The following is a 12,270-nucleotide window of genomic DNA, read 5'->3' as shown; positions in this document are numbered from 1 at the left end:
GCCCTACTCTCCCCACAGGGGCCGCCCATGCCTCAAGCTTTCAGCACATTTTTATTCTGAGTTCTGAGGCAGTTACCTCTTCTAACTTCTCCCCATTTTACTAATCAGAAATCCACAGGACCTTGCCTGAGGTAGTGCTCACGTGGGTAAACAGCTATCTCTGATTGGCTCAGATCTGCCCCCCCCATTTGTGCTTTTTTTACCCAAACTGAACCTATATTAAAACTGAACCACAATCACGTTTTAGAAAATGAGAGGCACGATTTGGACTAAAATTCAAAACTCCTAAATTCAATCCCAAAGAACTTTATTTTTCCAGATCCTTCCCTTTGGTCATGAATTACATGGGCTTCTAATGTCACGTTGAGATATTGTACTTTCCTTAACATATTAAGAAGGATAATTCTTATGTAGCATAATTTTAAAAAATTTTAAAACCCAAGATTCATATTTTATCTGGTGCCCTGGTGGTCACCAACAGTTTGTTATTAAACAGGTACAATGGTTAAGAGTGATGAATTTGGAGCCAAATGCCTGGGTTCAAACTCTGGTGGCATCACCTAATAAATTGTCTAAGGACAAGAATGATCACTTTTTGTGACTTACCTACTTTATCTAAAACATTGGACTAATAATAGTACTGACTTTGGGCATTATTGTGAGAATTATAAAGCAGTTAGTCCTGCCACATAAGTACTCAGTAAATGCTAACACTTACTTGGGAGCCAAACACTTTAGCTAGAGCTTAGGGAACAAAATGGTAACAATGGCAACAATAATATTTCAGCTTTGTGGTACTTTATGGTTTTCTCAGCCCTTTGACACAAAATATCTCATTTGTCATCTCTAGGCCTGGCAGGGCCAAAGGAAATAGCATTATTGTATCATTTAGCTAAGAACGGCATAATTAATGAAGACAAGGGTGACTGCAAAAAGCCTGTGATATTTCTGCATTGGTGTAAGCTGGTTGTTATGGCAACCGTCCCCTGTGAAGGACCCTTTGCCAGGCAGAGAGAGACCCATTTTTGGAGCCGTCATAGCACATCTGTTTCTCTCCTCAGCTGATTAGCTCTTGTTTGCAACAATGAGCAGATGGAAGTAAAAAGGGGAAAAAAAATTCTAAAAAGAAGCAAATGTTTATTTTATCCACAAGTCTGTTTTCCAATACAGAAACAGACCTTTAGCTGTTTGGGGAAGATGCTGAGTATACTGGATCCGTTACACATGGGCCGCTGCTTGCATTGGTGGAATTGCAGAGTGTGGTGTCAATTATAGGGCTTTCATGTACATCTTTTTTTTTAAGAGACAGAGTCTCACTTCGTCACCCTCAGTAGAGTGCGTGGAGTCACAGCTCACAGCAACCTCCAGCTCTTGGGCTTACGTGATTTTCTTGCCTCAGCCTCCTGAGTAGCTGGGACTACAGGCGCCCACCACAACACCCCGCTATTTTTTGTTGCAGTTTGGCCAGGGCTGGGTTTGAACCTGCTACCCTTGGTATATGGGGCTGGTGCCCTACTCACTGAGCCACTGGCACTGCCCTTTCACATATATCTTTTTAAATGATGTGTCTCAAACTCCAATTTCAGAGTATCCTGTCACCCTCTCTCTGCCATCTTTGAGGTATGAGTTGTCTCCGCTGGTATACATTTTCCACATGGAGTACGCGTATGAATACACTGTAAAGTAAAAGAATATGTGTGTCTTCTCCCTGTCTTGGTTTTTTCCTTCATAAAATGGAACTGGTGTTCTATGTTCCTGAAAGGCCCGGCAGCTTTGACACGTACTATGTGAATTTGGGCATGGTACCTCCTACAGCACCTGAAGCCTCACTGTCCTTGGTGGTAAAATAAGGGAAATAACATCTACTATTGAGAGTTGTTGAGAGAATGAAATAAAATAATATATTTCAAAAGCCTTTTGTACAATCCCTGGTATATTAGTCAGTCCTCGGTAGGTGAAAGTTTCCTTCCTACCTACACTTGCTCAGCAAGCACAATGTTCAAAATACATGATAGTCAGTTGGCAGGTGCCACTGGCCACTGGAAGGTGGATTGGCTAGAGCTGGCCCTGGAGGCTTCCTACTTGTCAGACATTTTACCCTGTAGTTGCTAGATCATTAGGACATCAGGGTGACTTAGGGAAAGGGACAGGGCAACTCTTGTGGCTGGGGAATACTCAGGGGGCTCTGGACAGCAGCCGTTTACTACCCAGAATAAAAATAATTCAGTATTTTAATAACCAGCATGGCTAGACCAGTGCACGCCAGCTAACTGCATGGCACCATTTTAATACAGTCGGCTGATGCCCTCAATAAAAACAATAATGACAACATTGGTGTCTTTTCTCGGATTTCAGTCACTTACAAACTTCAGTTTAATTTCTCCCTACATGTAATGCTGGGAAAGACACAGTAAGTATCAATTCTAACTCCCTGTCATTACCATTAACAAACATAAATTAGGCTTGTGACCCTTCCTGCTATAGAATACTACCTGGTACAAATAGTGGCTGAGCAATACTGGCAGTAGGCACGGCTTGTATTGGAAATCCTGTAGTTTAGCATGTCAATATGACTTCCAGTCACCATTATCTGCCTGCCCACCCTGTGTTCACGGGCACTGGGCCTGGCCGAGCCTTCAGCTCCTCATCTCTGACATCAGTGTGCTCATGCCTGATTGGCATCTCCACGAGCAGGTATATTTGTAAAAATTCTATGCAAATGTGGGATACAATTATTCACGTAATTTTTTGTAAGAGTTGGCCATCAAGAGATAGTAGCGGAGAAAAGAGATGCTAAACATGGCTAATAGGAAGACTATTCAAAAAAAAAAAAAGTGCCTAAGATACAGGCTAAAGTCACAGGAGACCAGAGAGGCTTACTCAGGTGAACAGAAGGTTGAGGGAAATGACTATGACCTGGCCAAGTAGTTCAGGAGATGGATGATGATGATGATGAAGATGGTGGTGGTGGTGGTGGTAAAATATTTGGCTAGAGAACAGGCAGAACAGAAGTTGGAAGGTGTCAGGGCCCATGTGGGAAGGCAATGGAGGATGCTTGGTACATCCAGAAAGAATCTCATTTGCCCCAAATATCCAAGGGTGAGAGAAAGCAGTCTGTGAGTACGTGTGTGTGAGGGTGTATGTGCCCAGACAGGCAAAGCTGCACCCTCTAAGTAAGCTAGTATCTTTAACACACAGCCCTGCAGGCTCCAAATAGTTGGCTGACTATCTTGAGAACTTAAATGATTTACTAAAAAAGAAGGGTGCTAAGTATTTGGGAGTGTGTAACGGGTTGAATTGGGTCCTCCCCCCGAAAAAATGTTGAAGTCCTATCCCCCAGGACCTCAGAATTTGAACTCATTTGGAGTTAGGATCATTGCAGATATAATCAGTTAAAATGACATCATACTGGAGAAGGGTGGGCCCCTCATCCATTGTGACCAATGTCCTTATAAGAAGATGGCCATGTGAAGACAGACGCACAGGGAAAACACCCTGGGGACACTGCGGCAGAGCCTGGAGCTGTGCGGCTGCAAGCCAAGACACGCCAAGGACTGTCAGCAGACCTCTCCTGCTTCCGCTGTTGTGAGCCACTTGATGACAACAGACCTAGGAAATAAATAAGGGCTAAACAAGTCTTCCACCCCAGGACAGGAAGAAACCACACTTCAATGTCTTGGCTGGCTGCAAGACAGCCACATGGTTATAAAGGGAAGCTTCTGTTTGTACCATGTGACTGTTGGAATGCTATACAGGCGATGTTGTCATGACCACCCCAGAGTCAGTGTCTGAACAACGAAACCCTGCAGCTGGCGTTGTTCATAGCCACAGAAATCTAAGAATCTGGGTTTTGATGACTTGATTAAGTTGCTGGCACAATAAACTCTGGAATCACCTACTTCAGCTCTTCTATGAGAAACTTAATTTTCTATTGTTTTGCTCATGATACATAGTTTCTATGTTGAACTTTTTCTTTCCCTTTTAAAATAATCTTTCCTACAGTCACAGTATGCTACTGACATACAGTGTATTTAGTTTATTAAAAATTGTATCAATCTTAAGCCAGGCATGGTGACATGTGCCTAGAGTCCCAGCTACTTGAGAGGCTGAGGCAAGAAGATCACTTGAGCCCAGGAGTTCAAGACCAACCTCGGCAACATAGTGAGGACCTCCTATCCCTACAAAAGAAAAAACTATACTGATATTGACTTTTAGATTAACTCTTTCACTAGACCAGTCAATTTATCTCCCCCGTATCATTGTTTCTAAATACTAATATGCTAAGGGTACCCCACAGAATTCTTCCCCTACACTGCTGCCTGGGTACTGTCCTACCCTGTTTTTCAACTTTAGTAGTGTACCAAGGAGGCAGTAAGAGAAATGCATAGAGAGTGTTGACCACGTGACAGTCAGTCCATGCTGTGTGTCTTGACTGCTCGTCATTTGACTATAGTGTGGCCACATTCCATCAGCTACGTGGCTCATAGTACAGCCTGTTTGAATTAAATGTTACAGTTGCTCAAGCTTGTGGAATAAAAATGGAAATAAAAGTGGGAAAAGAATAATTTGGTTCAATTTCTCAAAAGTAAAATAAAATCAAGGATCTTTTCATGGCATTTAAAAAATAAAAGCACAAGTCATCCACAATGATTTTATTCCAGCAGTACTGGTATTGTTGCCTGCAGTGTTGCCAAATTTAATCTAAATACTACTTATTCACAGAAGCAGAAGAGAAAGCATATTAAGATTAATATTCAGTGCAGGCCATCACCTGAAGACAATAATAATTTGAACCATTACTGATCATACTTTCAAGGACTGTCCTTGACCCAAAGCATTGCTCACAGTGGACAGTATAAATGGTTGTTCAATTGAACTGACATTCGATTGAATGAAACAACTGCAAGGTTGTTCTTCTGAACATTCCTGTGGAGGATTATGGAGCAAAACAGGCTTTGTTCGAAAAAGCAATACTCCATTTGGAAAATGAAAACGTGAGAATAGTGCAGGCCTACGACCCAAGGACTATAGCCTGGGTCTGAACCATATTGGACCAGAGGACACATCCTGCGAGAATTCTGCTCTGAGCAACCAGATACTTGCTCCTGAAAGTGCTGTCAAGCTCTCCACACCTTAAACTGCCTCAATCACCCATTGTAAAAGGCAGGATGCGGTGCTACCTTCACCCTGCAGAGAGAGGAGAGAGTTCCAGGGAGTCTGGGCAGTAGACGCTGACCACAGACCACTAACTTGCCCCCTAAAGGAGCACTCTGCACCCTTTACTTAATACAACTGAAGCTGGAAAGTCTGAAACACCTCGTAATAAATGTACAAAGCCAAGGGCAGGCTTCTCTTGATTACATTTTGTGACTCTGAAAAATACCAGTTTGCGGGTGCACTAGAACAGGAACACCGTCTTCCATGTTAGGACACCCCAAATGTGAGGTAAGTGACCTCAGTTACACTTACCTTTCGGAACCAATCAAAATCTGTACAAATTTGCTAATACCCGTAGTCGTAAGGCCCTCCCCAAACTGCCCCCCGAATTATCCTATCCCTTTGTCTTGTTTTAAAAATCAATTACTTCATTCATCCAACAGATAGTTTTTGAGCACCTATTCTGTAACAAGCACTATATTGATGGCTGGGCATCTCAAGTCCCTTCTAAGCTTAGAATCCAGCTGGGAGACTTTCCTGCAGGGAAACTCAGGATAGGAGCATCAGTGTCAGCAAGGGATGAGGGAAGATTTCCTAGGAGAGCTAGCATTTCAGGTTTGAAGATAAAGAAGGAACTTTCCAGAGTTCTGGAGGGCCATTCCAGATGCTAGACCAGTACACCAGGGGTTTAAAGGAAAAGCATATCTGTAGGGATTTGGAGAGTAATCTGTTATTCACTACCACTGGAGCATAAAAACAAGTAAGTTGGGAGAGAGTTATCTAAAATGAGGCTGGATAGATAGATTCGGGGCTGGAATATAAAGGGCTTTATTTGTAATCCAAAGGAGTTTTGACTTTATCCTGCAGTGTTTCTTAAAGGGGAGTTCGTAAAGTCTCTACGACAAATTTGTCTCTGATTTTGTTTCAATTCTAATTATATTAACAACAACAACAACAATAATAATAGGGGGAGAGCCAAAAACATATTCCAGATTAACTAGATGACAATTTGCCACTCAATGTCCACGTCCATATTGTGTTTGCTATTAACTTAGCACCCAGCCAACAGAGACGTTTAACAGTCAGGGGCCAAAGGAAATGCCGTGGGAACCAAGGGATCCCACCAGCTGAAACAGAGTAAAGTGATAGAACTGAGTCGCCACATGGAACGTGGTAATGGGTGAGCCAGACTCAAAATGACCCATGCTACCCTGCTCTGAAACATGATCACATTATAAAAGACAACTGAGCTCCATGGAGCAGCCGCATCTGTCTCCTTAAATTAAAGCTGCTTACGTGAATCTTCCCAGCTTTGGAGTTTTTTCATAATACATGTTTTTCCGTTTGCTTTATAATTCTACTAACATAAATGACAAGGAGTTTATATCTAGTTTCGTGATTTTTAAAACCTCCTGCAGAAACACATTTAAGGTTTAAGTAAACACTAGAATCAGTAGCATTTTTTTTTCTTTAAAGTAGTTCTAACCCAAGTAAGAAAGGGAGGGCCTATGTGATAGGGAGTCACTGAAGACATTTAAGCAGAGATTGGTGTGAACCACTCACTCCTTTGGGAAACCACAATGGCAGTCACGCAGAGGAACGCCCTCCATGCTGATAGACAAGAGAGGAAAAGACATCTACGGAGGTGGCCGCCTCAGTCCTCCTATAAAAAGAACCCATTTGCTTAATCCCCGTCAGCTTCTCTCAAGCAAAGGTCAGCATGCTCTGTAATTAAATGCTCTCCTGACAAGCAAAACTGTACTGGCATTCGAGGGCAGGCCTTATTTAGCCAGAAGCCTCCTCAAATTTCAACATCATTTTCCAGAGAGTTCTGTTAGAATGCCAGAACTAAATTAGGACCAAATGCCATGTTTTACTATAGAGAGCCAACAAAGTACACAAGAGAAGTGGCTATGTACGTGGAAACAAAAGCACCAGGGCCACTGCGTATAGTTCTGTAGGACAGTTGGCAATGAGAGCTGCTGCTTCACCAAATCTTCTCTTTATCTATCCAGAGAAGTTGACTTTTTCTAATTTATACAAAGGCTGGATGAACTTCTCAAGTCTTGGAGATGGCGAGGGTTGCATCTTCTGGAGGGAACACATTTTTCTAATTTCGTGACGGTCCCTTATAGGCTAGCTGTGACTTGATCTTACTTTTCTAAGATTCAGTCTCATCAGGAGCACTCACAAATGAACTCATATAGTTCGATGAAGACAAAAGATGTTTTCTTCCCTGAAAATTTTGGACAGCATATGACTTACCCACAGAAAGGCATCGTACCACAGCACTCAACAAGTACCAAGGACCAGATGTTCCCTACTTACCTCGGGGGCCATCCAGAATGGGGTACCCACTGATGTGTTTCTCCGTAGACGTGTACTCGTGAGTTGAGCCGAAACACCTACCAGAAAAGTGTGTCAGAATTCAGAAGTGAGCAAAGGATGATGCTAGACCAATGGTCAGCAAACTTTTTCTATAAAGGGCCAAATTGTAAGTATTTCAGGCCATTTGGTCTCTATCACAACATCTCGGCTCTGCTGTCATAATACAAAAGCAGTCACAGTAAACATAAACAAATGAGTCTGGATGCCTTCCATTGAAACTTTATTGATGGGTGTGGAAATTTGAATTTCATATAATTTTCATGTGATAAAAATATTATTGAGGTTTTTTCCCATTTTATTACAAATATAAAAACCATCCCTAGCTCATGGGCCCTATGAAAGTAGGAGGTGGGTCATATTTGGCCCATGAGCTATAGTTTGCCAGCCTGTGTGCTGCAGCATTTATCATTCTATCTAAATCATTATCATGTATTTTTCCTAATGAACATTCCTGTCCATATCATTGTAGACTTAGAATAAAAGAAAAATATCACCAACCAGCATCATCCCAAAATATCTTCCTGTTCTATTTCCAAATTATTTCAGGTGATTTTGTTCTTAATAAGGTGCTTCGTTTTATGGAGAAAGAAGATCAGCATGTATAATCTATAACAGAACATCAGTGTCGACAGAGAAAGATTTCAACGCCTTATCTTGCCTAGAAGCTCTGGAACCTGGCAGGAAAGCTGTGTCTGTCAAATGGAATAGGAAATTGACTAAGACTATTATCTAGGACTCAAAGTTGCGGATCTGAATTTTAATATAATTTCAATGCCCTTTAACCACCTCTCTTCATTATACCAAGTGGGAATAAAGTTGAAGGAAAGGTGTACTGGATTAAGAGTCAATGTTTTCCATCTCAATTAGGGCTTTTATTAATTATATGACTGCTTCGCTTTTGAGCCGCAGGTTTTTCATCTTAAACTGGGGATAATGACAATGAGACAGAGCAGGAACTGCTCTTAAGGGCCTGTCAGGTCCCCTCAATCATGCAGATAAAGGAAAAACCTTGAGTCTGTTCAAGGGAAACTCCAAGCATCTAGCTAGCCTTGAAAAGTAAATGATTGACCTAATAAGCCAGAAGACAGCAGTAGCAGTCTCCCACCAAGCCAGAGTTGCCAGGGACTTTGGTTCCCTGTAGAAGCTAAAAGATAACATTGTAGATGTTCTTCAGCTGTTGTTCAGAAACCTGCACCAGATAGAAAGTGTGACCTGCTCTCACCCAGTCCTCAGATGAGGGGAACCTGAAGACTCACCATCATTCTTTGTTCTAAATTTCTTCCCAAGGTGCCCGGAGAAAGTTATACCCATGCACCAAACTAATGAATAACTTGTGTGGATCGGTTTTTTGACTTTGCATGTCACTTCTGCTTTCCTGAAATGTACTCTTGCCTTTAACAATCCTTGCTTGTGAGCCACCAGGGAGTTCAAGTGTTAAGTGTTAGTTGCTGGTTCTCCATGGTTGGTGCCTGCAATAAATGTCTTTTTCTCTTGCTACAAATCTTGGGGTCAGTGTTTGGCTTTACTGCACTGGATAAGAGGATCTTAGTTCGGTTTGGTAATAATAACAGTTACAACCAACACAAAGGGTTCTTCTTAAAAACCAAATAAGATGGGAAATGTGAAAATGTAAGGAATTTACATGTTTACACTTTACAAATGTAAGAAATTCTTTCATACCAAGCGGAAGCGGAAGACCAACGTATCCATTTAAGAGAATGACTGAGGTCGCCACAATGTCACTGATGATGAGAACTTAGAAACCTGACTGCTGCATGTTCATTAGCAAAGGACACACTCTTGAGAATATCAGACATAAATTTGCCAAGGACCCATGGATTGTTTTTGAGTGGTAGTTAGGGTGTCAGCTAAGTTTCTCTATCAGAAAGCCAAAGAGAGCTCTTGAAACTCTGTTGAACCATGGCTAATTTCCCATTTTACCAAGTTGTCCCCTACAATTTTGGTAAACAACTATATCTTTCTGGTTTTAGTTTCTAGAAATTTCTTCCACAGTGACTGAAAATTCAGAACCTTCTACTGCAAAGATTAGCAACATTTACTCCCATGCCAAATCACAAAGCTAACGAGTGGATAAATTAGAATCAATTCCCAGCTCATCCTCATCCTTCTAATCTGTTTCCCTCACAACATACTTACTGCCTCCAGGACTGTGTGGAAAACCCTTTCTAATGTTCAACACACCGCCTATGATTGGAGTTAGATGGATTTGAACAAAGTGCCCCCTCTGCTATTTTTATTTGCTTGCTCTTTAGTAAACCGACCCAAATGCCCAGAACAGCTTCATTTATTTTTATTTTTTTCTGAGGAAATTATTCACTGATACATGTTTATACTCAATCTATCATACGAATAAAACAATGACTATTCAAAATCATCCACCTTATTTTTTACTGTGATGATATTGCTAACATACTAAAAAGTGTTTCTCCGTTTACTCATTTTTGTAACAATGAGCTAGTGTTGAAGTCATTTAGATGATTAAACCACTTAATAACCCTGAAAAGGATAACCACATGGTCTGTCACTTTGTGGCTATCTGCTGTAAGTGTTGCAAAGAGACAGTTACTAGTTCTCTGCCTCCAGCTACAATGACCCACATTTCCTTCCACACATCCATTTCCAGACATGTTTCCAGTTCAACCAGCCTCACATGTGTAGCAGCAATAATCACAATTTAAAGGGATGTTCGCTCCCAGGCCCACAGGACTATTTTTACCTTCTGTTCTCTGGGAATAAGTCTGCCTAAGGCTAGTGAAAGTCATTTTAAAAACCAAACTGCTCTCTCTTTTCATATGCAAAAGCAGAAATGACAAAATGTAAATGACAGACAGTTGCCCTGAGATGTGAAATTCTGACCAGAAAACCAAAAAGTTTTTCTACCCAAGTTCTTCTTGTGAAACCCTTTTTATTTTCTATCTTTAATAAAATTGCTTCGAAAGCTGAAAAATAGATTAACAAACGGCATCTCCCAGGGTGATCCATCTGGTAAAACCTCCGCGCTACAGCCTGCGTTTGACTGGAAAAGTCCCTCAGCCTATGGTGCAGCAGAGGGGCACCAGTCTTCTGAGACTGCAATAAATTGTCCCCTTTGGCTAAACTACACACATCAAGAAAACAAACGACAAGCAGTCATTACCAAAGTCAACGAGCTTAACTCCTCCTTCTGTTGTCAGAAGAATGTTATTCCCTTTCACATCACGGTGGATGATTCGGTTGTTGTGCAAATGCTGAAGGCCCTGCATGGTGTCCCACCACGGCCAGACAGGGGGAAAGAGAAAAGGGAAATTGACATGCTGATTTTAAAGCAATTACTCTGGTATTAAAACGTCTCAGGAAAGTCCACATTTGGCTACACTTCCCTGCTGTTAATAATCCTTGCTTATCATAAGGCAGTTACCCCATCGTTAATATGCAATGAAGATCCAGGCAATGGACAAACTGCCCCCTCTGCTGTCATCCCCAGCTTGATGGACATTCTTACCAAGAGGGCCCCATATAAGATGTATGAGATCATTGCTTCATCCAACCGCTGGCCGCACCTGAGTAGACCTTTGACAAGCTCGGTGACAGAGCCTCCATTACACAGCTTTGAGAAGAGGTGCCAGACACGGAGAGGAGACCACATACAAAAAGAAAAGAAAAAAAATTAAGAAAGAAAGCCCAGCGATTACTGACTCAATATAGTAAAGTGAATTTGCAGATCACAAAACTCTAGCTCGGAATAATTAGATTTCAGACTCCTATTACCCAGTCAAATCGTGTTCTTTGGTGTGTGTGTGTGTGTGTCTGTGTGTATCTGTGTCTGTGTGTGTGTGTGTGTATATATATACACACTCTTTATTCAAAGTGATGATTTGTGAGTGAAAGTGCACATCCAAAGGTCTCACTTTTCAATTGCTAAGTGAAATATAATAGCACAGATTATTATTTAGAAATTTGGGCCAGGCACAGTGGCTCATGCCTGAAATCTTAGCATTCTGGGAGGCTGAGGCATGAAGAATGCTGGAGCTTAGGAGTTGAGACAAGCCTGAACAAGAGTACAAGCCCATCTCTACTAAAAATAGAAAAATTAGCAGGGAGCAGTAGCACACACAGGCCTTTAGTCCCAACTACTTGGATGCTGAGGCAGGAGGTCCACTTGAGCTCAGGAGTTTAAGGTTGCAGTGAGCTATGATGATGCTACTGCACTCCAGGCAGGGTGAGAGAGTGAGACTCTGCCTCAAACAAAAAAGAAGAAGAAAAGAAATTTGAAAGAAAGAAGAGCTGTGTGTGAGGCCTCACATATATAATCCTAACACTTTGAGAGGCCAAGGTCAGTGGATTGTTTAAGCTCAGGAATTCAAGACCAGCCTGCACAAGAGTGAGACCCTGTCTCTACTAAAAATAGGAAAACTAGCTGGGCATAATGTTGAACGCCTGTGGTCCCAGCTACCTGGTTGGGAGGCTGAGGCAAGAGGATTGCTTGAGCCCAGGAGTTTGATGTTGCTCTGAGCTATGACATCACAGTACTCTACCCAGTGCATAGAGTGAGACTCTGTCTTCAATAAGAAAACCATGTAAGTAATTGCAGTGACTTACTGGATATCTTTTACTTTATATAAATATTGTTTATGTTTTTCAAGTGTACATTTTGAGGATAAGAAAGGACTAGAAGAAGCAAGATACATGCCCTTGGCACAGTGATTTCAAGCCTTCCTGCTCCCC

The 12,270-nt window shown here is 41.7% G+C and overlaps 1 protein-coding gene across 1 annotated transcript in view; it reads right to left on the bottom strand.

The window, feature by feature from the left end:
* The window catches only part of MYO3B (myosin IIIB), a 429,342-nt gene that overhangs the window by 408,372 nt on the left and 8,700 nt on the right, over positions 1 to 12,270 (bottom strand). The window contains exons 2-4 of the mRNA XM_012812078.1: positions 11,048 to 11,152; positions 10,703 to 10,802; positions 7,486 to 7,562 (exon numbers count right to left, since the gene is read on the bottom strand). Of these exons, the coding sequence (XP_012667532.1) occupies positions 7,486 to 7,562; positions 10,703 to 10,802; positions 11,048 to 11,152 (282 nt within the window). The remainder of the gene's footprint in view (positions 1 to 7,485; positions 7,563 to 10,702; positions 10,803 to 11,047; positions 11,153 to 12,270) is intronic.

Source organism: Otolemur garnettii, unplaced genomic scaffold (assembly GCF_000181295.1).
Source record: "Otolemur garnettii isolate 467f Iridium unplaced genomic scaffold, OtoGar3 scaffold00187, whole genome shotgun sequence".
In the NCBI taxonomy this organism is placed as follows: Eukaryota; Metazoa; Chordata; class Mammalia; order Primates; family Galagidae; genus Otolemur; species Otolemur garnettii.
This window is presented reverse-complemented; position numbering and strand designations above follow the sequence as displayed.